Here is a 26,769-nt window from a genome sequence, read left to right as displayed (position 1 = left end):
TGGGCTGTGCAAGAGGGAGGGACAGCAGTAGGAACAGAGACAGGACGGAGGAACAGACAGTATCTGCATTGGGAACTCTATATGCCCGTTTCCAGCATACTATATGTGGTTGCAAAGGACATATTTTGTGCACAAAATTCTTATTCGTCAAGCTTGAGCAGAGTTCCGGACTGAATGGATCACAAATGCTGTAGGTGGGATTACCCCTCTGGCAGCTAGATCAAACGTCTATATCAGTACGTGCAGCATATAATACTGAAACCATGCACATACGGACTCATTGTACCATAACAACTTCTAAATATTAAAGTGGTCATGATGCATGGAGTAATCTTTTAAAGAAACATTACAGCACTAGGAATTCAAACCTGTTTGGAGTAGATTCTCAATGCTTTCCTATGCACTGCACTCACACGACTGAGATTTGACCATGACTTGTCATGACATTGTAGAGAAAGCTCTTTTAATGGCTGACAGGAAGACAGCCACTAGAGGGGTGTTTAACCCTGCAATAAAAATACCACAGTTTCTAGGGTTAAAATAGGGATAAAACTACAGTGTCATTGCACCCAGACCACTTCATTGAGGTGATATTAGTGGTCCTTTAAGTGTTTATATTGTAGTGAACTGAAAACTGAAACTAACAAATGCACAACTTGGGAAATAAAAGTGCTGATATTACCAAATCTGTTTTTCAAGTTACCATTTAGTGGATAAGCAACTCAGACTGCTGCAGTGAACTAATTGTGCTTAGAAACCTCCAACGTGCAGTTTTTTATTATGAGACAGCACCTTCCGTCTAGCGTTCTCATAGCATCCAGTAGGAGGCGCTGCGCTGCGCTGACTGATTGGTTTCTGCCAGCCAGCCTCGTGTCTGGGAGGTAGCTCAGCCCAGCCAGTCTGTGCAGATGTGCGCGATCGGATCTCTTATTTCACAGAGTTCCTTTGCAGTTCCAGACACACACGCTTTAGACTCCAGCTGCTGGGGATCTGAGGTGAAGGACTCACTGCTTACTGCAGAACCTGGCCAGTATATCACAGGAAATCCCCTGCATTCTAAACCTGGTTTATTTTGTCTGCTGCATTCTAATTCTACTTTATTTTGCTAACCCACTGAGAGGACGTTGCATAGGTTTTTGAACTGATCACAAGGACCTTAAATCAAGATCTGCAAGATTTTTGTGTTTTCCATCATGTTACATTGGAAAAACTATATATCTTCCAATGTAAACTCATTTTAACCATTTACAATTTGGACACTTTTGAGGACATTTGCATTTTTTTTTCTTAGAGAATGCATGCTTCTTAGACGTCATTTATCTTAAAATCCAGATTGTGTAAATCCACTTAAAAAAATAGAATTGGATTTAGGACGACATAAATTGGACCAATGGATACAAGCACCCTTATCACCCATACAAAGACCCTGCTCAGGACAGATCCATTCTCTGATAACTACCGGCTGGTGGGGAAGGAGCTGGGCAGGTAAGTGAATTGAGAGCAGATAACATAATATACACTGACGCCATACAATGTATAATAGGTGCAACGTTCTGCACTCCAGATGTAGTGGACTAAATCTCCCAGAATGCTCTGAAAAGCCACCATGCTGGCAAAGCATCAGGGGAGATGTAGTTCCACAACATCTGGAGTGCCAAAGGTTGCCTACCAATTCATAATCCACCATTCTGATTATTCGGTGCATACTTGGGCAACAGGTAGACCTCCAGCTACAGTTAGGATAACGTTATGGTTACCCTCAGCCAGTCTGTGAGGATCATAGGGATTGTGGTCAAAACTAATACTGCGTGTATGGTATTACAGTACGTGTTTTTTTACATATCTTATTTATTCAGTAACAGTGATTTGTATCTCTCATAAAGATATATACATGTGTACACTCTCTCTCTCTTTCTTTCTCCAAAAATAATGTTTACATTATTTGAAAGTTAAATATCAAAGAACCCATCAAAGGTAACCTGCTTGGACTGTTTGTATGTTTGTCAATCTGTTCTATGGCGATGTAACGCTGCCAATTTGAACACCTTTAACTTTAAGGTATATGACATAAAAAAAATCATGCTTCCTGTTATTTATGTTTAAGTTAAAAACATTCAAAAAGTGCAAACATCATTTTGGGACACTCTGTATATATATATGTGTTTAGCTGTCTTTAGCTGTCAAACTGGTTCTGTAATATTTGTTTTAAGTGTGCTATAAAGGATACCTCAATACATTTTGCAAATCACACTCATGATGCTGTTATCACGGTCACAGTGGTGTGATCAATGATGTGGCTGGCTAGCATAGTGGCACAATGTAATGTGGGCAGCTGTCTGAGAGATGACAAATATGATGTGCTTGTTTCAGCCAATAGGAATGCTCTAAAATAGAACCAGGACTCCGTTTTGGGTCCAGATCCAGATTTCAAGTCATCGGCATATATATATATATAAGCATTGTAAAGTAACACTGCTTACTGGCAGACAGCCATTTTTGTACACATAAAAAAACGTATATAACAAACATTAATGTATTCTTCCCGATAAAGAATTTTACTAGTATATAAAAATAAGATACATTTATAGGTGTGAATTGCGTATGGAGATCACTTCTAAAATGTCACCATATTTTGCAATGCAGGTGAAAATGTTCCAGCATTTGTAAAAAAAAAAAAATGTAGTCTTATCCCCAAAAAAGATTTTAATAAACGTTTCTACCAGTTGACGGTATAGATGGATTATCAACAATGGGTAGGTTGCTACAAACTTCATATATATCTTTGTTACTGGATAAATTGCTTGACATGACACTTCAGAACCTCAAAGGGTTAACACCTTAGCAGTCTGTACAAAAGGGTTAACATTCCAAAGATTTCCTCAATAAAACCAAGGCATTACCAGCATCTTGTTGCCCATCAGTCATTCATGTTCCTACACTGTGTGTACTTTTCTTAGTTTGAAAGGTATAAAATACCCCATGTGTCTTTTTCCAACAGATCATTAGCAACCATTATTACTTGTTTAGTTAAGCCCTGTGCCTGATTATGCCCTTTGTTTAAATGGGTTAAAACAACAATGAACAGTTCTCACTTTACATTCTTTTAGAATTGCACACCAGGGATGGCTGAATGGGGTGGGTTTGGCATTCCTCTTTGTAAGTTATTCCATCGTTACTTTTGTAATATTGAAAATAAACATTGAATTGAATGCAGGTAGGATTCGCTTGGTTGAACTGGTTTGTGATGTTTCCTCCTACGACTATTTTGGTTTTAAGCTTTACACTATTGACTTGTAGAGTTGCATTTTTTAAATCATAATGAGACCTATTTCAAAGTAGTTTAAGCATATGATAAAGTTCCTCCTGTTAAACAGACAGTTAAGCGCATACATATTGTTTTGTAAGCTTGTATTGTACTAGGAACAATGTGTAATCCAAACACTATAGTGCCCTGTTGACCATTTAGGTGACTGCTCCTGAACTGCAGGGAGCAAAATTGGTATTTTATTTATCTTTTCTCCCTCGCAGAGCTGGTCTCTGACTCCTTGGCTGTGATTATCAAGATCGATGATCTCAGTCAATTGGGAGGCTAATGTGCATGCGCAACAAAATGCACTAGAGGAATTTAAACCCTGCAATGAAAACATTGTGTCCCATTGCCTATAGTGTCCCTTTAAAAGGGCTTTCGATGCTCCTTAAAGGGATAGTATAGTCACCAAGACCACTTCAGCTCAATTAAGTGGTCTGGGTGCCAGGTCCCTCAGGTTTTAACCCTTCACATGTAAACATAGCGGTTTGAGAGAAAGTTTACAGAGCAGGGTTAATCCAACCTCTAGTGGCTGTCTTCCTGACAGCCGCTAGAGGCACATCTGCGAAGCTGGATGCGAAATTCGCATCTAACGTGCAGAACGTCCATAGGAAAGCATTGAGGAATGCTTTCCTATAGACAGTTTGAATGCACGCGCGGCACTTGCCGCGCATGCTTATTCCGCTCCACTCGGGAGCGGATGTCGGCGGGGGAGGAGAGGTCACCAGCGCCGAGGGAGCCCGGCACTGGATAAAGGTAAGCTGCTGCAGGGGTTTTAACCCCTTTAGCGCCACGGGAGGAAGACCCTGAGGGTGGGGGCTCCCTTAGGGCACTATAGTGTCAGGAAAACCGCTTTGTTTTCCTGACACTATGGTGATCATTTAATCTTTAAAGCCCAGTGTAGTGTTAGGCTTGGTCTGGGCTTTTCTGTATATACACTAGTGTCTAATTCACTTCTAAGGCAAATTGATGGCCATGATCTACAATCTCTCTGACATAATCCATTGAACAGCGCTGCAGAATTTGTTGGCCCTTTTTAAATAATAATAATGATAACAACTAAAGTTTTTGTGCACATAAACAAAACTGTCAGTTCTCAGCTCACCACCCTCCACACACAGTTGCCCTGTTAAGCCCGCTTGTAGTGTTTATGGATCCAAGAGTGCCCTGGCACTGGCCCAGTGTAATTTGTCAAACCATTTAAGAATGATCTGACAATTTACCTGGATCCCCTGGATGCCCTGCAAGAGAAGCCAATGTCTCCCTTGAGCTAAGGAATGCTCGGTACAGGGCTGAGAGCTTTTAGCTGACACTCTCAGCCAATAAAAGCAGCCCCTCACAGCCCTGCTTAGTTCAGATATTTCTGTCTTAAATGTTTAGCAAATTACTCTGGATGGGTGCCAGGGCACCATAAGTACTGCAGTGGGCTGTAGTGTTTATGCTGCTTGGAGTTGTACTTTAAGAGTGCCTTGTGAATTGTAGATGGGTCTAATTAAAGGAACACTATAGTCACCTAAATTACTTTAGCTAAATAAAGCAGTTTTAGTGTATAGATCATTCCCCTGCAATTTCACTGCTCAATTCACTGTCATTTAGGAGTTAAATCACTTTGTTTCTGTTTATGCAGCCCTAGCCACACCTCCCCTGGCTATGATTGACAGAGCCTGCATGAAAAAAACAACTGGTTTCACTTTTAAACAGATGTAATTTACCTTAAATAATTGTATCTCTTTCTCTGTAAATTGAACTGAATCACATACAGGAGGCTCTTGCAGGGTCTATCAAGCTATTAACATAGCACGGGATAAGAAAATCTTAATTAAACAGAACTTGCAATAAAGAAAGCCTAAATATGGCTCTCTTTACAGGAAGTGTTTATGGAAGGCTGTGCAAGTCACATGCAGGGAGGTGTGACTAGGGTTCATAAACGAAAGGGATTTAACTCCTAAATGGCAGAGGATTGAGCAGTGAGGCTGCAGGGGCATGTTCCATACACCAAAACTGCTTCATTAAGCTAAAGTTGTTCAGGTGACTATAGTGTCCCTTTAAGCAGTAGTAACTATGATCCAGTGTAAGAAAATGAAGATTAGCACATGCTTCTGCCACCATTTGTTAGTGGATGATCTAAATACATTGAGGCCCTAGGATGTGAGTAGAACTACTGTATTATATTATTATTATTATTATTATTATTATTATACTAAACAATTTTTTTCTTATAATGTTACTGATTTACAAGCTTACAAAACAATATGTATACCAACACTGCCTACTATTAATATGCGCTTAACTGTCTGTTTAACAGGAGGAACTTTATCATATGCTTAATTTGGGCAATCCCACTTCAAAGTCTTTGTCCCTACCCTTACAAGAGCCTTTTAATTAAGGCTGAAGGAAATCATGAAAAAGAACATCTGTTCTGTCCTTAAAAAGCTTACAAGTGTCCTTAAACGTTATATTGGGCCATCTTGAGTAGTAAGGGTTAATTAAACAATTCATGTGCTATTTACACCACAATGTCAGCTCACATGTTGTCATTACTATATATGTAACACCAATGTAAGAAAGCCAAGCCAAGCATTTAATTATAGAACATAGATGTGTTAATTGGTGTCTGGGCTTCCCTCTGACCACCCAACGCGTTCCATAAACGCATGTGTAAAGATAAGATAATGTTTGTGAACAAATCTGCTTTTTTACCTTGCTTAAGGGATATGTCACAATACATATTCTTCTTATTATTTATAAAGAGCCAACAGATTCCGCAGCGCTGTACAATGACTATACATAGACAGTAACCGATCAATAAGGTTTTCCATCTTTAGTCTGGCATAGTGTGAATGTTTTAAACGCAATCACAATCTAATCTTGGAATCGGTTTCTGGTGGTCATACAGTCATAGCTAGAAATTGCGATTGACGTTAAAGGACCACTCTATGAAGTGGTTTGGGTGCAAAGGCCCTGTCTTTTATATAAAGTAGTAGTACCTTTTTATCCGTTTTATACTAAAAAAAAAAAGTGAGAGGTGTTGGACAACCTAACATTAATCTAACTAAGGCACTATGGCTTCAGGAATACAAGTTGGTATTCCTAACACTATAGTGTTCATTTAAAACTTGTTTAACTCCAGTCACCGTTGTTAATGATGTGATCTCTAGATCGATACTCCAAGTTCATGAGGTTAATAACAAACAACATGGATTCATCTTGGAATAATCTGGCCTGCCTGTTTGACCCCTTTTATTAGTGCAGTGGTAATGATAATAGGTGACATGTGTGTCATTAAGTTGTTGTGTTCCAAATAGACATTGATATGGGTGTTTCTTTACCCAGTCACGTGTGTTTGTTGTGTTATCGCTTTTGCTGTTATTTTGTTGTTACCGAGTTTTGTACTTTAATTTAACAAGGAGTTGTTGGTATAAGTTTGGTTTCATTGTCATGTCATCACTTCAGGGAAAGTGTTCGCGATGGTAGTTGTGTTCATCTACAGATACTTGGAAATGTATCAGGGTACTGGTTATAGAGCTATCCAAAGCACCGTAACCACTTCAGTGTTTTGAGGTGGTCATGGTGCACCAAATCAGTATGTGTAATGTTTCACTTTGAAATACCAGCATCATTGGGGCATCATTAGCCATTACGGGCTGACTAATATCAATTCTGTGCATATTCCTTTGCACAGAATTGCAATAATTGTCTGTGAGCTGAGAGCGTCAGGTGACAGCTCACAGACAATTATTACAATTCTGTGCAAAGGAATGGCAGGTGGGTCTCGACTTCCAGTTGCTGAAGCTTTACCGAAGCCTGTTGTTGTCACTCGCCAAGAGTGGGACCAGGTAAGAATGCAAACTACTACAGAAAGGTAGTCCCATTACCGGAATACAGGGTTAGGGTACTCCTGGCATGATAACTACTGTGGGCTGTAGTAGTTACGTTGCTTGAAGTAACCATTTAAAGGGACACTATAGTCACCAAAACAAATTTAGCTTAATGAAGCAGTTTTAGTTTATGGATTATGCCTCTGAATTTTCACTGCTCAATTCATTGCCATTTATGGGTTAAACAGTTTGTTTCTGTTTATGCAGCCCTTGCCACACCTCTCCCAGCTCTGACTGACACAACCTGCATGAAAAAAAAAATGGTTTCACTTTCAATCAGATGTAACTTACCGTAAAAGATTGTATCTCTTGCTCTGTAAATTGAACTTTAATCACATATAGGATGCTCTTGTAGGGTCTAGCAAGCTATTAACAGAACAGGAGATAAGAAAATCTAAATTAAACAGAATTTGTAATAAAGGAAGGATACACATTAGATGACTCTTTACAGGAAGTGTTTAGGAAGGCTGTGCAAGTCACATGCAGGGAGGTGTGACTAGGGTTCATAAACAAAGGGATTTAACTCTTAAATTGCAGAGAATTGAGCAGTGAGACTGCAGAGGTATGCTCTATTCACCAAAACGACTTAATTAAGCTAAAGTTGTTTTGGTGACTATAGTGTTCGTTTAATTGTTAAAAAAGTGTTTTCTGTGTTCTATCAAGTCCCTTTATGTGTTGAATATGCAAAGTGTCCTTTGGTTCTGGTAATGTGTAATTAACTCTCTGCTCCAAAATAATTGAAATAGAATGAGCAGAACTGTTTAATTTAAGGTATTGGCTCCTTTACAGAACTGTTAATGGTAAAAGTGTTGTAGAAAAGTGTCAGAATGGTGGTAGCTTCAACACCGTTAGCTGTTAACGTCTTGATAATTACTATAGGTTGTAATTTACCCCTTAAAGGAAAACAGTTAATATTATTACTCACCCAAAAGAACACTCCCACCCCTGTAACAGCTTCAACTATTGAGATTGTTGTGGGAGCAGGAGTCTGGGCACTGTCTTATATTAAGGGGTTGAACCGTTTTACATTGGTTTATCCCTTAAGTTGGTCCCACAACGGGAATTAGGCATGCAAAATGTCAAAATGGGTTCTCCAGCAAAAGAGGGTAGCCACGCTTACTGACGGCCTACCCCCTCAAGCAGGCCATGCACAGAGCACTGCTGAAACGCTCTCTGCATAGGTTTAGGTCCTGGGACATATATTTGCTGGGACAATTTGCTTTATGGAATAAATGGTCATAATCCTCACAGTAAGTCCAGGATATTTCAATTTAGTCTTAGACCGTCACAAACACAAGAAGCACCGAACACACTTGAGATCTTTTGATTCAAGATAAGGAACAAAGTAAAAAAAAAAAAAAACCCACTGTATCAAGTGATATAGCAGCTGATAACCTCAGTAAGTTCTGACTCTTCACAGGTCAGTAACGGCCTTACAGGAACCATTTGCTTACACAGGAATAGATTCCATTGGTACACTATTTACAAATGAGATTACGTACAAAAACATCCCTTTGCTGAGACTGATGATGGCAAAGGGATGTAAATTCTTCAGAAGACTCAGGGGATTCTATTTGGCTTTACATAGTATTTAGAAACAGACACGTAATGGATTTACCTTCCCACCAACTATTGGAAAACTGTATTGCACCTAAAAAAATGACTAGTGTAATGTTAGGACATCAATTCATTCCTACTAGAGAGTTATTTCAGTTAGTTGCAGCTTCTACATAGAATTAGGTGTAATACATAATGAAGTACATACCTCATGTACCAGAGGTACTATACTGGTGATAACTGTCTGTGAGACACTACTACTGGTATTTGAGTAGCACTGAGGCACAGATATCTGTGGTAGGTCCTGGAAGTCTTTGGTGGCAGGAGAAGGGATGGACGCTGTAGCAGGTTCAGGTCCACAGCTAAAGTTGGGTATTAGGCACCCTGACTCTGTTACACAGAAAACGGTGATCAACTATGTGCTTAAAATGTAATAAATACTATCACTAGTTATGTGACACATTCTTTAGCACCGTCCCAGTGCCACATGGACCTCCATTGCTGCCATATACAATATACTGTGGGTAGTAGCCTGACTAGTATGAGATGCTTGTTCCATCCAGTAGACTAAGACCAAGGTTAAGATCGATGATTATAGGATAATATAGGAATACGCCTTACGTTGTGTACTGGAAAGAATACGTCTTACTTAAGTGTAGTGATGGCGAACCTTTTTGAGCCAGCGTGCCCAAATTTTAGCAGGATACTAACTTAGTTCTCTCAAGGTGCCAGCACTGCAATTAAACATTATGGTCAGGCTGTGTGTGATATGTGGCGTGTTTGTTTAAGTTATGGAGCAGACCATATAAATTTTTCCTTCTGGTGTGATGACCAGTTAGGAAGTCTGAACACAAGTTTGGAATCTCTGAGAGTGTGCTTACTACTCCCTTGGTGAGTGCTGAAACCACAAGCGAGTTATTAATATGGTCTGCATCAGTTTTTAAATTTAACATTAGCTGCCCCTTGCACCGCACCACCTTGTGCCCCCTTGCATTCCCCTGTTACCGTACCCCCTTGCACCACCCTGCCTGGGTGCCCTAAAATGGCTGCATGTGCCACCTTACAGTAGTGCAATGCCCCAGAGTAAGGTAGCGTGGCAAACCTTTGATTCATATGCCAGCAAAGAGGCCTCTGCTTGACTGTTGTGGCACACATGCCATCTCTGCTTTAGTACATGAACTCTCTAGGACAAAGCAAGTAGCTAAAAAGTGTTTCTGGATGCTGTAGTTGTGGGCCTATGCAGCTGCACCCAGTAAGTCTTGAGAGGACTTCCTGCTTTTAAGGTCCCTGCGGTTTTGCTGGAGCCGCAATGATTTTATTAGCAGAACACACAATCAGAGAATGCAACTGGCTGTCTGGGAATGTTAGCACGGGATCGGAGCACAGTCAGGTGCTCATACGCTGCCTGTAGCTATCTAGCTATACATTTACAGGAGTAATAGTATCCTATGTTGTTTATAACATGGCCCTGTGAGCTGATGGATTGGAATTCCAAGCAGCTTCCATTAGGTCAGGAGACAATGACTGTTTGACCCATCATCTCCTTGTTTACTGTCAAAAACTGGTCCTCTGTCTTCTAATCCTCTGCTTTTCTGCCTGTGAAGCCCTTTTCTAAGTAGATCAGCAATTAAGGATGGGCCTGTTGGTGCCTCTGGCTGCAAAATAATTAAAGTCTAAAAATGTCAATTAACGTAACTAATACGCAATGGTCATGAAAGGCAGAGTTTTTTTTTTTTTCAGGAGTACTTATCGATTTGTGAGCCTTTTTAAAGTCTCACAGGGTTATTCATTAAATTCTTAATTGTCCCGAATAAAACCTGTATAGCAAAATTGAGGTCAATATAGCTGATCTGGAAAAAAATTCCAACTCAGCTTGACTATTTTAGCGTAAATTTTGCTATTTTAATTTTTATTCCATATAATTTGTAGCATAGTAAATAACTGTGTAGTAAGATATAAAGCAAGAAAGGATAAAAAATAAAAATGTTTTAAAAAGCAGACTAATCCTTCCAGTATGGATTGCTTGAAGGGCATCTGTTATTAAACAGGCTTGTCATGCAAATTATTATTATTTTTTTTAATTCTTTATTTTGGTTGCGCAAGTAATAACAAGGTATCGTACAGTGCCACAACGGCGTACGTAAGCTTCTTAATCAAACAATGGTACATATATGTGACATTATGGTCATGGCACAGTTTAAAAAAAAAAAAAAAAGAAAGGAAGTGTTTGAAAGGCATTACAGTGGTGGTATGGTGAACCAGTATAAGAACCAGGAGGTGTCACCATGTATGGGTTCTCCCTCTCTCTTCTGCCGGGGCAGGATTAGGGGCATTCCAGTGACCCTGTAGGGCGATACAAGTGAGGGGGGGGGGGTGTGGGTCGTTTGATTATGTGTCATGCATATGACAGAGTGTCAGAGCGTCAGAGTGTTAGGGGCAGGTTAGTTCAGTTCTCTGAACTGGTTAAGGACCTTCATAGGGTGTTGAGGGGGTCCTCCCCGATATGTGACTATGTGTCTTTGCTGATGTGAGTGTGTATATGGAGCAAAGTATACGAGATGAAAAATAAAAGAAGCAAAAAGAAAAAAAAAGAAAAAAAAACACTACTATAAGGCAACGATAGAGTCCATTTCGGTGGTATCATTAGGTATCATTAGGGAAGTCCCGATATAGTGAGGAGCTGTCAAACTCCAGCTGAGTGTTGTAGGGACGGTCTCAGAGTGTGCGGTCAGGTCTTAGGTCCAGGTTTTGGGGAGGCCCGTGCGGTGCGGGGCACGAACTCCTGGACTCTAGCCGGGTCAATACGAGCCAGTCCAGACCCAGAAGCAGTGTTCGGGGAGAAACAACCAAGCCTGCCCAGGTGGTCTTCGAGTTCTTGCAGGGTGTTCACCCGGTACGATTCTCCCTGTACCTGGTATAGGAGGGTCCTCGGCATCCCCCAGCGGTAAGCAATGTCTTTTGCCCGCATGATCTGTAGGAGGGGGCGCAGTGTGCGGCGCCAGGCCAGCGTGTTCCTGGTGAGGTCTGGGAAAATCTGCAGTGTGGCTTCCTCAAACAGGATTGGATTCTTCCCCCTTACTGCTGCGAGGAGCAGGGCCCTGTCCTGCAGTGACTGGAAGCGAACGATAATGTCCGGAGTTGTAGAAGGAGGTGCACCCTTTGGTATAGGAATACGGAACATACCATCGAGTTTGACCGCTTTTGCTTGTTTGGGCGGCATGTGGGCCGCAAGGAATCTTCGGAGAAAGTGAGGTAAGTCCGAGATCCCCACCGATTCTGGCACACCCCGGAGTTTGAGATTGTACCGTCTCCTTACGTCTTCAAGAGTGTCTAATCTGCCTGTGGTAGTGGCGTGTAGTGCTTCTAGCTCTCCCACTCTCTTCTCCATTGCTGATAGTCTTGAGTCGTGGGTGCTATGCGCTGCCTCTAGTTGGGCGATTTTAGTTGTCGCGGTCTCTACCGCCTTTTGGAAGCGGGCCATGTCACCTGCGATATTGGCGCGCAGCTCTGCAAGCATCGCCCTCAGCATAGATGCAGTAACCTGCTCCTTGTCATCCAGCGTCTTGTGCCTGGGGCCCGCATTGAGAATCGCTGTAGCCCCTTCTTCTGGGTCAGCGGAGTATTCCTCTGAGGAACATGAGGATCCCTCTCCGAGGGCCGCCATCTTGTCCCACGCGGCCTTCTGCTTATTGCGGAACAGTTTCCCCAATGTCCCGACTTGGAAAGTCTTTATCGGCTCTCGGCTTCTTATTTTTGCGACCCATGTTGGTTGCTCTGTGGTAGGTAGGGTTTGTAGACCGTTTTTTTGTCCGATATCACCCATAAAACTCGTGGATTATTGCGGAGCTCGGAAAAAGCGTGTCCGCTCCGGTTCTCTGCCAGGCTCCGCCCCCCGCAAATTATTTTTAATAACAATTACCAACAGCAAAAAAATAATTACATTCTAACAATGCAGACTAATTTTTTTTTTTGTATTTGTTTTATAGTCAAAGGATCTACACTCATGTAATATGCAATATAAAAAGATCCTTGTGAGTCCTATATCATTTTTAAAAATCTCATCTCCTTGGAGACTAATCCATGCCTCTATAACTCCTTTATTAAAACATTGCTTTCTCACTTGCTCAAATTTTACTCAACATTTTTTTTCGTAACAAGAAAATAGTATCATTCACCCAGAACGGCACTTAAGGTTGCTACCAGAATTTTTTTTTTTACACCTAATGTTTTAGGTCTCTCGTCTTTGACCTTTTTCTCCCCATGGTAATCTAGAATGCTAGTCCTGACTGAAAGAATTACACTGACAGCAGCTCTAAGGCTGGACATTCTTTTCATGGTTTTTGTGCATTTTTGGAAGTTTCTCTAGAGATTTGGCAGCGAAACAGATCTTCTGCTACTAGTTTGCGATCTTTTAACTCTTAATGTTCCTTGAACTGTACAATTAATTCTTACTTTACCCTGGATGGCCTGTTCCCTAAACACTGACTTTGCAAAAGTAAAATACAATTTTGCTCAATTCCCTACATTGTCTGTTAAAATTCCTCTGTGCATCACAGTATGTAAAACACATTCCTGTTATTTTCAGTGGATTTCATTGTTGCAGTTTGATTTGTTTATACCTCTCAAAATTGGGAGGAATGACACAACTTGCGTCATTGGCGACACTTATTATGGGCAAATCCGTCCACTGAAGGGGCCAGCCTGGCATATGTGTGTGAATGTTTGTGTATTTCTGTATATAGCTGATGTTTTAATGCAGTGGTGTATTTGTGTGTACTGTAGTTTCTTGTGTGTAGGTGTTAAAACGCAGGGAAGTGGATTTTGTAATGTAGTGCTATTTCCCAGCAGCAAGCATCCAACTAATGAAAGACTGTAAAATCCAAAAAGACATTAGAGTTAAAGGTCCCTTTTGGGTGATAGAGAACTCTGTCTTTGATTCCTACACAAACAAACCAAAGGTTGGTAGAAACCTACCTGCAAAACTCTCAGCATGTGGTTGCTGTCCTGGTTATACAGAATTGAGATTCGCTGTGTATTTAATAAAAATAAATGTGGGAAATACAGAGTGCTGGAAAAAAAAAATAATATATATATATATATATAATAGTTTTTTTATTTACTTTTTATATATAAAATTGAGCATGAAAAAACATGCCAAATGCCATAAAATTTAAGTTTTGTTAGTGACTGGTTATTTTTATATTCAGTATATTACAATAATGTCCCCACTTTTAACACATTTCCAGGGGTAACGAAAGTAAATGAAAGTGCGAAAGGGAACGTGTATGGCTCATATCTGTAATTAAGATGTATGTTACAGTTAAATCCCTAAACAGCTGCATTTTTGGATTTGTTACTGCTATATTAATTATTTCTCTTTTACAAGAGAGTGACAGGGTGATTAAAAATGCATCTTTAAATGTTTTTAAAAATGCATCTAGAATTATGGAACACAGGCATAGTCCGTGTTACCATTGCTTTGTTATGGGTATGTGCTCCATTTGCCGTCTTAGCGAAGTTCCATTAGATTCTTATTCCTCATCATTTATGATGTCCTTTAATAGCATTCCCTATGTTATAAACGCTATAACAGTGGTTATAGTATGCCCCACTGGTTTGAACAGGTACATCATTGACCTTGCGCTAGAAAACTGTCCTCGTTTAACCGGTTAGTGTAGCAGCACTGCTTTACCCAATGCAAAAGAGACTCTTATATATCACTTGGAGGAACCTAAGATGTTTTCAGAAAATTAACTTTGTCACAAAATAATAACAGAAGAAGAATGGGTCGCCAAGCAAATGTCATGTACGTAATTTGGGCCCTTGTCAAGAAAGGTTAAGAATCAGTATTCTGTAATCTCCCTTGATCTTGCCTTAGCTGTAATTTGAGTTGTCACTAAGAATGTGGTATGTGGTTCCTCGTCAAATGAATATGTTTCCTTTAAAGTGCAGAGGGAAGTGGTTCATTTTACAGACATGCTTCAACCCTCCCCCCAAACCCCTTTCCCCTTTTGGTCTGATACTGGTTAAAACTAAGAATGGCAGCAGGAGTTTAAAAAATCTAGATATAAGAAAAGGCATGCAATATCACATCCGTGTGTTTGTCATTTACCCTGTTATTTGCATATTATCCACACAAAAACACATATATTACTGTAAAATCTGTAGAGCTGTTTGACGATTATATGTTATAGGTTTTGTAAATCAAACATGGGAACAACGTTGGCCTTGCAGGTTCCTTGACAGTTTTAGTTGTTGCACATTTTTGAATAATACTTTTTATCTCAAACTGGATATCAGATTTAAAATGATAGTCCAGGCACTAAAACAACTTAATCTCATTGATAACCCTTACCTCAAAATCTTTACCCACTCCCTCTAGCATGTAAGCTCATTTGAGCATGGACCTCTACACCCTTTGTTCCTGTGCATCTAACTCGTCTTGTTACAGATACTTGTCATGGTCCACCGATTGTACAGCACTGAGGAATTTGTTGGTGCTTTATAAATAATTATAGGTTGAGAGCGTCAGATGAAGTAGTTATGGTGTGGTTATGGTACCCAGAGTATCTCTTTAATGGTACTCATTTTGCCAGTTACATAAGGTTGAAAGGCTGAGTAAGCCAGAAATCTAATATTATTATTATCGGCATTTATATAGAGGCATATTAATGAGAGGTCCTGCACAAGGTACTTAGAATGCAGCACAATTTTCCTCTAAGACAGAGCATAATGAGTTATATAATGGCACAGAGGACCAAGACCATCAGTTGTGTATGAAAATATGAAATCGAGCTACTTGAATATAATTTTTTTTAATCTATAGGACTATTAACTCCTGATTATGAGATTATTATCCAGCCTTTTCCCCTTTCCCCTCCAACAAGCCTGTAAAGTATGTATAACTTTCGAAGTACTGAAATAGTTTCATATATTTTGGCAATCTGATTCTCAAAGAATGTTTGCTGTACCTTCTCTGGAACATTGTTATTTATTGAGTTGTTTCCAAATTAACTTGTGCCTGGAACCACCTTTATATACGTAAGTGTTGCATCTTTGTTCCATATACACTAGGCGTCTAAAAGGTTTAAAAAAAATTTAAGAACCCTCGGACTCTCTAATAGAGGACCCGAGAATGAGAAATACATATACCACTCCAGGAGGGGTGAGAAAATAATTTTACATTTTTTTGGTTGTTTTCTATGAGTTATTTTGACTGGAGGAGCGACGATGACGGTGAGAGCGCTTCAGCTCTGGTTTGGAAGTGACATGACGCAAGGTAGTGACAAGTAATTTCCGTACCACGTAAGTAAATCGGCATGTGAATTTAAAAGATGATTATCTGGAACAGGAGGACTCTGAGAAAGCTTTTATGTAAAGCGTATCTTGGCAAGAGGCTTATACCTGACTTTTTATGCAGTGCATTTTTAAAAACCTTTTATTTTAGGGTATGTTATTTCTAGTAAATATTTTACTAGCACAGTCCTAGTCTGGATACATCCATCCTGAGTTCCAGATGGCTACATCTTATGTATGGGAGGTGTCACCTTATTCTTAACACCAGGTATAATTAGGCTCTCTAAAATGTGAGCATTCTACCATTATTCACCCTCTGTGGAATATTATACTACACAATTGTTTTTTCTTTGTGTCCTGTGTTTTCTTGAGATTCGGGGAGAGATACCTGAAAGGATTGTGTGGTTCTACCCTAAAAGCACGGCTGCATACAAGATTGAGCAAGCTGTATTAGGCTCCTAAATATGTGAGTGAGTTTCCACATAGTTATATATATATTTTGCCATTTAAGGTAGCAGTCTACACTATTGCCGCTTCATTTTTGTTTTCTTTGTACCTGCTGTGAATTATTTACCCGGAACAATTGTGAAGGGGAAGAGGATTATTGCTCTTTAGTTTGCAAGATATTTTGGTATTTGTTCCATTCATGTTTATGCTTCATCACACTGTCAACAACTGCAAAGTGTCCTGCCCTGTTTGAAAGATTTATGTGTTTCACAATTAAACTCAGGTGTTGACAGAAGTAGTTGGATGCCTCTATGAGCCCCGATCCAGCTGTGTTTCTTTACATAATTTAAATGGGATTAAAAGATTCAGCAAAAAAAAGGAGAGAGACATATTGTAGAGAAGAAGTTAGCGATGAATTCATAGAAAGTTATGTATACCTGGCAGGGCCGGACTGGGCATACAAAGGAGCCCTGGAAAAAAAATCTATGCCAGCCCCACAAATCATTGCACCATATATTGTCACATGTTATATGTAAGGCTATGTTTTGCCACCCCAGATATATATTTATTTTTTTAATATAAAATATTGGTCCTTTCAAAGTAAAACATTTAATTATACAGTAAGTATACTCACATGCAGACACAGACAATCTCACAGACAATCTCACTGACACACACAAGCTCATTGATACACAGCCTCATAAACAAACAATCTCACTGACACACACAAACAAGCTTATTTGTATACACACAAATGTAGTACAGACAAACTCTGACACGCAAAAGCTTACTACAGCCAAGCTTACTGTCACACACCCCCATGCTCACTACAGAAAAACTCACTGATACACACATGCTTCCTACAGACAAGTTCACTGACACACACAAGCTCACTACAGACAAGCTCACTGTCATACAAATGCTCACTACAGACAAGTTTACTGATACACACATCCTCCATATAGAAAAGCTTACTGACACACACATGATCCATACAGAAAAGCTCACTGACACACACATGCTACCTACAGAAAAGCTTGTTGACACACGCATGCTCCCTACAGAAAAGCTCAATGACACAAACATGTTCACTAAAGAAAAGCTCATTGACACACACCTGTTTCCCACAGAAAAACTTACTGACACACATATGCTCACTGCAAGCTCAGGGAGGAGGAGCTTCTATTGAGAAGGTGGAGCTTCCATGTGGGGGTGGGATATGCGGCCGCAAACAGGGCCGTCTTTAAGGAGGGGCAAAAGGGGCAGCTGCCCCGGGCCCAGTTACTCCTGAGGGCCCTAAGGCAGCTGCCCCATGGGCCCCCTGCAGCACCTGAGGTAATCAGGGGCCACAGCCCTTTAATACTGCTCTGGCCCTGGCCCCTGTAATATGGGGGTGGCTGAATACATACTCACAGCTAGCCCCCCTCACACACTGCCCTGTGATTCATTTTCTTCTCCGTGGCATGCTGGGAGGAAGTAAGGTCAGAATCTCCCAGTAAGAACAGATCACTTCCTCCTCAGTGCCGCTGGGGAGGGGGCACACACCACATGGAGGACGCAAGCATTGTGGGGGAGAGGGACTGAGAAAGCTGATGGCAGACTCCCATCAGCCTGGGCCAGCAAGCTCCCACTGGACCCCAGGGAAGCCACCTTTCTGTACCCAAAAGGTAAGGAGACAGGAGAGTGGCTAAATATTTTTTGTTTTTTTTTGTTATGCTAATTTATGATATCACTTTTATTCAAGTGTTGGTGTTTGTAATGTAACACACAGGGAATAAGTACATGTTACAAATCCTAGAAGAACCTGGCAGTTCCCTATTAAATATAAATGTAAAAAGTATTTATTTTAACATATTATTGCATCAAGTGTTATCAAAGGCTGTACACCATTTCCAAATGTCACTTTTGCCAAATTCTGGACCAGGGTATGTAAGAACAGAGTTGAGACATTATATTGGCCAAGGTTGCTGGGAGTTGCTGTCTAAGAGCTGCTAGAAGGCAGAGATTAAAATATGTAAATGTACACATATGTGTGTGTGTGTGTTTGTGTGTGTGTGTATCTGGCTGTGTTTATGTCCTTGTGTGTATCTGGCTGTGTTTATGTCCTTGTGTGTATCTGGCTGTGTTTATGTCCTTGTGTGTATCTGGCTGTGTTTGTGTCAGTGTGTGTATCTGGCTGTGTTTGTCTGTGTGTCAGTGTTTCTGTGTGTATGTATACCTGTGTATGTGTACTTGTGTGTTTGTGTGTGTGTGTGTATGTATGTGCCAGTGTGTGTGTAAGTGTGCATCTGAGTGTGTGGTAATGCATACATCCCAGCATTTTAATGCCAACACAAATACACTCCTATATTCCATCTCTAGCACTGTACACATATACACCCCTGCATTTATACCTTTATGTATGTGTGTATCTGAGTGTGTGTGTGTACATACCTGTGTGTGTGTGTGTGTGTGTGTGTATCTCTGTGTGTGGATGTGTCAGTGTGTGTGTGTGTGTGTGTGTGTATCTAAGTGCTTGTATCTGTTTGTCAAAGGGTGTGTATCTGAGTGTGTGTGTGTATGTGCCAGTATGTGTCAAGGTGTGAGCATGTGTCAGTGTGCTTATGTGTGTATCTGCGTGTTAATGTGTATATGTAAATGTGTTATAGAAATCACACAACATGCAAACAGACCCCTGCAAACACAAACATTACATAAAAGCACACCAGTTTGCTGAAACACCAATACTACACACAAATGTACATATGCATTTAAAACACAACACTACATCAAAACACCCCCCTGCATTCAAACGCAAACACTACACACAAGTACACCACTGCATTCCAATGGTAACAGTACATACAAATACCCCCTACATGCACACATACACTCTATACAATAACATGCTGACATTCAATTGCACAAACACTGCTAAAAAATACAACCCTGCAAGGATGGTAGATCCCCAGCTGGCATAGCATCGCAGGAGTTGTATGACAGATGGGGATCTATCTTTTCTTTACTCTTGTGCTACAGGGCAGGCCTGAATATTGTTTTTGCACCAAGGCACTCTCTACATTAGTTTTGCCTCTAGGTTGGGGTGGAGGGAGTGATTGCATGCCCAGGGGGCCCAAGCAGATGCTTGCCCAGGGTCCAATCAATATTAAAGACGGCCCTGGCCGCAAATGCTGTAAATTGTAAAGGGAGACTGACAGGTCTCTCTCTGGCCACCAGCAACCTAATTGCGGCGGCACCAGCCCCCAGCTCCTCCCTCTTTTACTCCCCTCGGACCTATGTGTTGAAACGTTGCCCTTTTATTTTGATGGCTGAATAAACCACTTGAATCTATAGCAGAGCACTAAGGACCTTTTTTTTTTTTGTTTTCGCGAGTTTTTGTTACTCAGCATTCTACTTTTTTAATTTACATCTTTTCTTCCATTTGATACGTTTTCGAGCTGAGACAGGCTGACACAGTCCAAGGGGAAAATGATTAAATGACAGGAGCTTGATAATTAAGGCTGTCTATCCGGCCCCAGGTGCTGTGGCCCACCAGGAAATTTCCCGGTATCCCGGTGGGCCAGTTCGGCCCTGATACCTGAAAATGCCTGCAATACTATTGTTATAGAATCTATTTAGCATCATTAATATCTTTTTACAATTATAAAACAGGGATATTTAATTGTAAGAAAATGACATAAACAAATAATGACATTAACTATAAGATTAATAGACAATGGAATTTTGAAATTGCATCCAGAATAGCAAATCTGGAAACCATCCAACTATTTATAAACATGGCAACTCAAGCTTAGTTCATCATTCTCATACACAATATAAGTGTGGCTGTATCATTCTGTTGAAAATAACGCCTATGTGTTGAAACGTTGCCCTTTTATTTTGATGGCTGAATAAACCACCTGAATCTATAGCAGAGCACTAATACCTGAAAATGCCTGCATTACTATTGTTATAGAATCTATTTAGCACCATTAATATCTTTTTACAATTATAAAACAGGGATATTTAACTGTAAGAAAATGACATAAACAAATAATGACAGACAAGAGGCGAAGAAGACCCTGTTCAAACACGATTACAATCTTAGCCTAACCCTAATACCTATAACAGGGTTTTTTAAGTAGTCATGGTGCAAGGAGCTTGTATGTGCATACAAAATGTCCATCATCAGCACGCATAGCATGCTATCAAAACAGTTTTTCTTTTGTGTTATTTGACTTGTATGTAAATGATTGACCCACCAGATATGTAAGATATATATCAGACATCAGACAAACACGTATTCATGAACCTATAGTGTTAAAAAAAAAATTAAGTTACCGGCCCCCTTTACCACCTTAAATAGGAATACAACTTTAAAGGGACACTATAGTCACCTGAACAACTTTAGCTTAATGAAGCAGTTTTGGTGTATATAACATGCCCCTGCAGCCTCACTGCTCAATCCTCTGCTATTTAGGAGTTAAATCCTTTTGTTTATGAACCCTAGTCACACCTCCCTGCACGTGACTTGCACAGCCTTCCATAAACACTTCCTGTAAAGAGAGCCCTATTTAGGCTTTCTTTATTGCAAGTTCTGTTTAATTAAGATTTTCTTATCCCCTGCTCTGTTAATAGCTTGCTAGGCTCTGCAAGAGCCTCCTGTATGTGATTAAAGTTCAATTTAGAGATTGAGATACAATAATTTAAGGTAAATTACATCTGTTTGAAAGTGAAACCAGTTTTTTTTTTTTTCATGCAGGCTCTGTCAATCATAGCCAGGGGAGGTGTGGCTAGGGCTGCATAAAGAGAAACAAAGTGATTTAACTCCTAAATGACAGTGAATTGAGCAGTGAAATAGCAGGGGAATGATCTATACACTAAAACTGCTTTATTTAGCTAAAGTAATTTAGGTGACTATAGTGTTCCTTTAACTTTTTTGCACACGCAACATCCACTGGCTGAGATGATAGGAATATCGGAAAGCGTTGGGATGCTATTGCGCATGTGCCACAAATCGCAGTGCCGCCCCAATGAGCATCTCAGTGCATTGAATCAGTGCATCTCTATGGGGAACATTCAGTGCCTTCATAGAGAGCATGGAGATGCTGACAGGCAGTGAAAAGGAAGTGTTTACATTAAAAATTTCCTGCAGGGACAGGCTATACACACCAGAACAACTGCATTAAACTGTAGTTGTTCTGGTGACCATACTGTACTGCCGGACACCATTGAACTAAAGCGGGATGGTGGTACAGGATCTTTTGAGACTTTTTGGGGCCTGAGTATAAGTATACTCAGGCCCCAAAAAGTCTCAAAAGATCCTGTACCACCATAAGTATACTCAGGCCCCAAAAAGTCTCAAAAGATCCTGTACCACCATCCCACTTTAGTTCAATGGTGTCCGGCAGTACAGTATGGTCACCAGAACAACTACAGTTTAATGCAGTTGTTCTGGTGTGTATAGCCTGTCCCTGCAGGAATTTTTTTATATACAATTAATATATAATTATATGAAGATGTGTCATACAGTGGGTGCAGACAGATATGTGTGCATCATTCGTCCATCAACAAATGCTGCATGCAATATTCCACATGTACCCATCATTTTTTTTTTTTGTGATGGACATATGTTTAAAAAAACATATATTCTATTAAAATATTCATATATGACAACTGGCAGAGGTCCCTGGCGTTCTCCCTATTCTCCCGTCAGCAGGGAATGAAAGGTCCTGTCCTACCTCTTTAATTGTTACTCAAGAACCTAGAGTCATCAGGTCAAAGCCAGAGAGTTGTCGGGTAAAATAACTATCTGTTCCCTTAATCAAGTGGTAACAAGAATTTTGGCTAAGACATGATGCTGTCAGCATCCTAAATGCCCTCCAGCCACAAAATATAAATATATATATATCTAACCAGTTAAAACTATATTCATACCGGTTGTGCAATCCATCGCCAAGTACATATGCATGCACAACAAGGGAGATAATTAAATGTAATTTAATGTTTCCAGGTATTTCTTGTTGTACAGCATCCTCATATAGCAATGGCCAAGATGTAAAAAAAAAAAAAAACTTGCCCCAGGTAGAGAAGCTCTTAAAAGTTGTCCTTTTACAAATCTGTCAGAATCACATGTGATATAGAAAGATTAAAAATAATAAAAAAAACTTGTGCCATTATTTATCGAAACCACTTTATTTCACAAATGACAAAAAAAAAACGCACCCCCTTTTCACCGGCGAGGGATCAAAATTATATGGTTTTGTTAATTGCCAAAATAACTGCCGATCAGCTAATAAACATGGATGTCTGCAAACCATCTGTATTTCGTGTCTGCTTTATGTCTTCTAAAATGTGAAATCTTACGGAGGAAGGATATCCTGTTACCGATATTGTTACTAACTCTTCAATCTCATAATCATGTATCATGTTTATTTTAGGCCATTAAATGAATGTTCTTGTTTCAAATGGTATGTCATATTTAAAACAAAATAAATGTAAAAAAAAAAATGCTCATGATCCTCCTCTAAATTGTAAGCACGTTTGAGCTTACAAAGTGCGTTTAATGTAGAACACTGCACTCTAATTGTGAACTTTAGATAGGATCATGGTGTGTCCTTATCATATGTATTGACATATAGACAGAGTATATGTATTTTAGATAGGAAGGTTTATACTTGGAATGTGCAGGAATACAAATACATAATTAGGAAGGCTTATAATTTAAAGGACATTAATTAACTATAAGATTAATAGACAATGGAATTTTGAAATTGCATCCAGAATAGCAAAACTGGAAGCCATCCAACTATTTATAAACATGGCAACTCAAGCTTAGTTCATCATTCTCATACCCAATATAAGTGTGGCTGTATCATTCTGTTGAAAATAACACCTATGTGTTGAAACGTTGCCTTCTTATTTTGATGGCTGAATAAACCACTTGAATCTATAGCAGAGCACTAAGGACCTTTATTTTTTTGTTACTCAGCATTCTACTTTTTTAATTTACATATTTTCTTCCATTTGACGTTTTCGAGCTGAGTGTTAAAGGGACACTATAGTCACCTGAACAACTTTAGCTTAATGAAGCAGTTCTGGTGTATAGAACATGCCCCTGCAGCCCTTACTGCTCAATCCTCTGCCATTTAGGAGTTAAATCCCTTTGTTTATGAACCCTAGTCACACCTCCCTGCATGTGACTTGCACAGCCTTCCATAAACACTTCCTGTAAAGAGAGCCCTATTTAGGCTTTCTTTATTGCAAGTTCTGTTTAATTAAGAATTTCGTATCCCCTGCTATGTTAATAGCTTGCTAGACCCTGCAAGAGCCCCCTGTATGTGATTAAAGTTCAATTTAGATATTGAGATACAATTATTTAAGGTAAATTACATCTGTTTGAAAGAGAAACCAGTTTTTTTTTTATGCAGGCTCTGTCAATCATAGCCAGGGGAGGTGTGGCTAGGGCTGCATAAACAGAAACAAAGTGATTTAACTCCTAAATGGCAGTGAATTGAGCTGCTTTATTTAGCTAAAGTAATTTAGGTGACTATAGTGTTCTTTTAAACCAGCTTATCTGATATTTCATTGTCTGACATTAAAGAAGATCTGTCAAATTTGTGGGTCTTTGCATATTTTGCAAAAAGATTCCTGAATGTGATGTCTCTGATTAGAATCCAGTAGCAATGCAGTCAAACTTAGGTTTTACTCATCTGGATTTTCCCTAGTATCCACCACCATCTTCAGTTGGAGATCCTCTTCAGTGCTGTGCTCTCATTAATGTGAGATCTATGGAAGATCATACATCCCATTTTGTGATGAGCAAGACGATACCTGGATCTCACAGCCATCCCACAAAAGGCAGAGCTCTGGCAGTACTTTTGTCAATCTGAAGCTTGTTCGAAATACAAAGTAGTCCCCACTTTGTCTTATGGAATATTTGGATTGTGTTGGAATTTTAGTGAAATTCTTATGCATTCAGCATTAGTATTTCATAAAGACTATAGCGGCAGAGGCACTTTAAGACATTTTACTCCAAATTGTTTGCTCTGTATTATTATTTTATTATTTATATAGCACCATCAGATTCTGTAGCGCTGTACAATGGGATGTATTGCTCGTTTATGCACTAAAATGAAATGGCTCCAACCACCATGACCACTTCTGCTTTTAGAAAAGGTCATGGTGGCAGGAGTCTGTATGTGCAAGTGTTTCTGTTTTCAAACACTGCACATACAGAGATATATGAATTTTATTCCGAGAGCTCATAACACCCACAGCACACGTGACTTATGCCTAATGTCAATTCTGTGCAAAAATTACATCTGTCGTCAGCACGCAAAGCGTGTCTACTAGGCAACGCTATGACCAATTTCCCAAATTGGTGGCCAAGGTAGAGAGAATACATCCTTAAATAAACTGGACGAAGTGTGCATGGTCCATTGTCACCACCTGTTACTGTAAATGAGGTCTCCTTACAGCCTACCAAATAAGGTACCTTGCAAACATCTCAATATACAATTAAGTGTCACAGCCATTTACTTTGGATGAAGTCTTGCTGCAAGCCATTAAATGTAATTTGCTAAAAAAAAATGTAATCTCTCGCATACAAGATCATAGGATTCCATTGTGTCCAATGGTGTTTCCATTCTTAGATGATATGTGGGGGATCATCAGTCTCCACAGACTGAAATATTCATGCAGACTCATATCTGGGTATTGTGGAAGACAAACTGCGTTTCAAGAATGTGGTCAAAGGAGGTCTAGTAGAGAGAGGTGGATATGGCGAGGCTCCTACATCTTCTTCACAAACTACTTACGTCTCTCTTCATGCCTTAGCAGTCCAAACTCATCTAGTTTGACTAAATGTTTCAGTTTCCAAAGGCATTATTCACAAGGCTTGATACTTGATAGTTTCAGAGCAGTTAGGCCAATGCATCAGTTTTCAAGCAGTGGAAACACTTCCTATATATTCAGTCATCATTCTCTCACTTTCTTTCCAGATTTGTCAATGATACAATTATTTGATGGCATTCACTCCATCTGGCAATCCAACTCCTTTTGTTCCAGAACATACTGAACTGATGAGAAATTCAAAAATCCCTTTTGACCCAACAAAATGTTTCCATAATTCATCTGACAGATACAAGATAAACATACTTTCCTACAGGGCCTGTGCTGCTCACCATGCTCCTCACCAGTTTCCCCTACCCGTAGCATATCATATGGCTAGAAGAACCGTTGTGATTCAGGGTAATACACATGACCCTGAATCACCATGGTTCTTCTAGCCAAAGTCTAACCACTTGAGTTCATCATCAGTTCAACTTTGAATTGGACCAGTATGCTCCTCCTTTGTGATGTTTAGGTGTTTTGCTAGGTAGTCATTCACTGTCACTATGCCTTTCTAGTTGAACTTTTAAGACTTGCTTACTTTAGTTTAATTTATTTCTTCCATGGATTTTCCATTTTCCCCTCACCTCATTTATATTTTCTGGGCTTCTTTTACATATTGTGTCCCATGTGTGTTGTAGCCTCAGGATGAAATACTTTCTATTGCTGACAATCTCAGTGTCCTCTTTGTTGCCCTCAGTTCAACTACAATATGTTGATATTGCCCCTCTGAATCTGTTTGAATGGAGGGGATAAGTTTTCTCTTTTCTTTCTCTTCATTTATCTCTGGGACATAGTTGTGGTTTGGTACTGATTACAGTTTTAGAAACACATTCCAAAGTTGTAATGCCTAGATATACCGTTGTATATACTTATTGTCTGGATGCTACCTGCCATCATTTTACATGGATTTGGATTTTTCTTGCAACTTGAGTGGAATGTTTATAAAATATGTAAATAGAATGTATAGTAATACAATAATTACACTTACCAATTTCACAGTAGCGGATTGGGCTGCAGTGAGTATTCTATCTAATCACTGGACTATACTTAATAGTTAAAAAGATAAAAATAAAAAATCAAAATCAAAACTGCTAAGCAGAGCTCATAAATGTAAACTTATAGAGTAATTAGTGATAACGTAGATATAGATTACAATTTTATTAAAGACACGGAGGCTCATATTATGCATAACTTTCTTTATTTCCTCAGCAGCAAAGATAGAGGAATATAAATATATCAAAATGAAAGAAAAAACTGTATAGGTACACAGGCAACCAATCACATAACAGAGGAAGTGACTATATAAGGCCTGTGTCTCCCACAATCCCCCTCTTTCTTTGCTGCTTACCTCAGACAGCTAAGTATTTTGCTCTTGCTCTTGGATTTCTTTTCATGATTTAATGTTTATGG

General features: G+C 39.6%; 1 protein-coding gene across 1 annotated transcript in view; it reads left to right on the top strand.

Moving 5' to 3' along the window:
- The first annotated feature begins 915 nt into the window (after positions 1-915).
- LOC134565757 (serine/threonine-protein kinase 17A-like) overlaps positions 916-26,769 on the top strand; it is a 66,702-nt gene continuing 40,848 nt past the window's right edge. Inside the window, exon 1 of the mRNA XM_063425406.1 lies at positions 916-1,485. Within this exon, the coding sequence (XP_063281476.1) occupies positions 1,391-1,485 (95 nt within the window). The 5' untranslated portion in view covers positions 916-1,390. The remainder of the gene's footprint in view (positions 1,486-26,769) is intronic.

This window comes from Pelobates fuscus, chromosome 6 (genome assembly GCF_036172605.1).
Source record: "Pelobates fuscus isolate aPelFus1 chromosome 6, aPelFus1.pri, whole genome shotgun sequence".
Classification (NCBI taxonomy): domain Eukaryota; kingdom Metazoa; phylum Chordata; class Amphibia; order Anura; family Pelobatidae; genus Pelobates; species Pelobates fuscus.
This window is presented reverse-complemented; position numbering and strand designations above follow the sequence as displayed.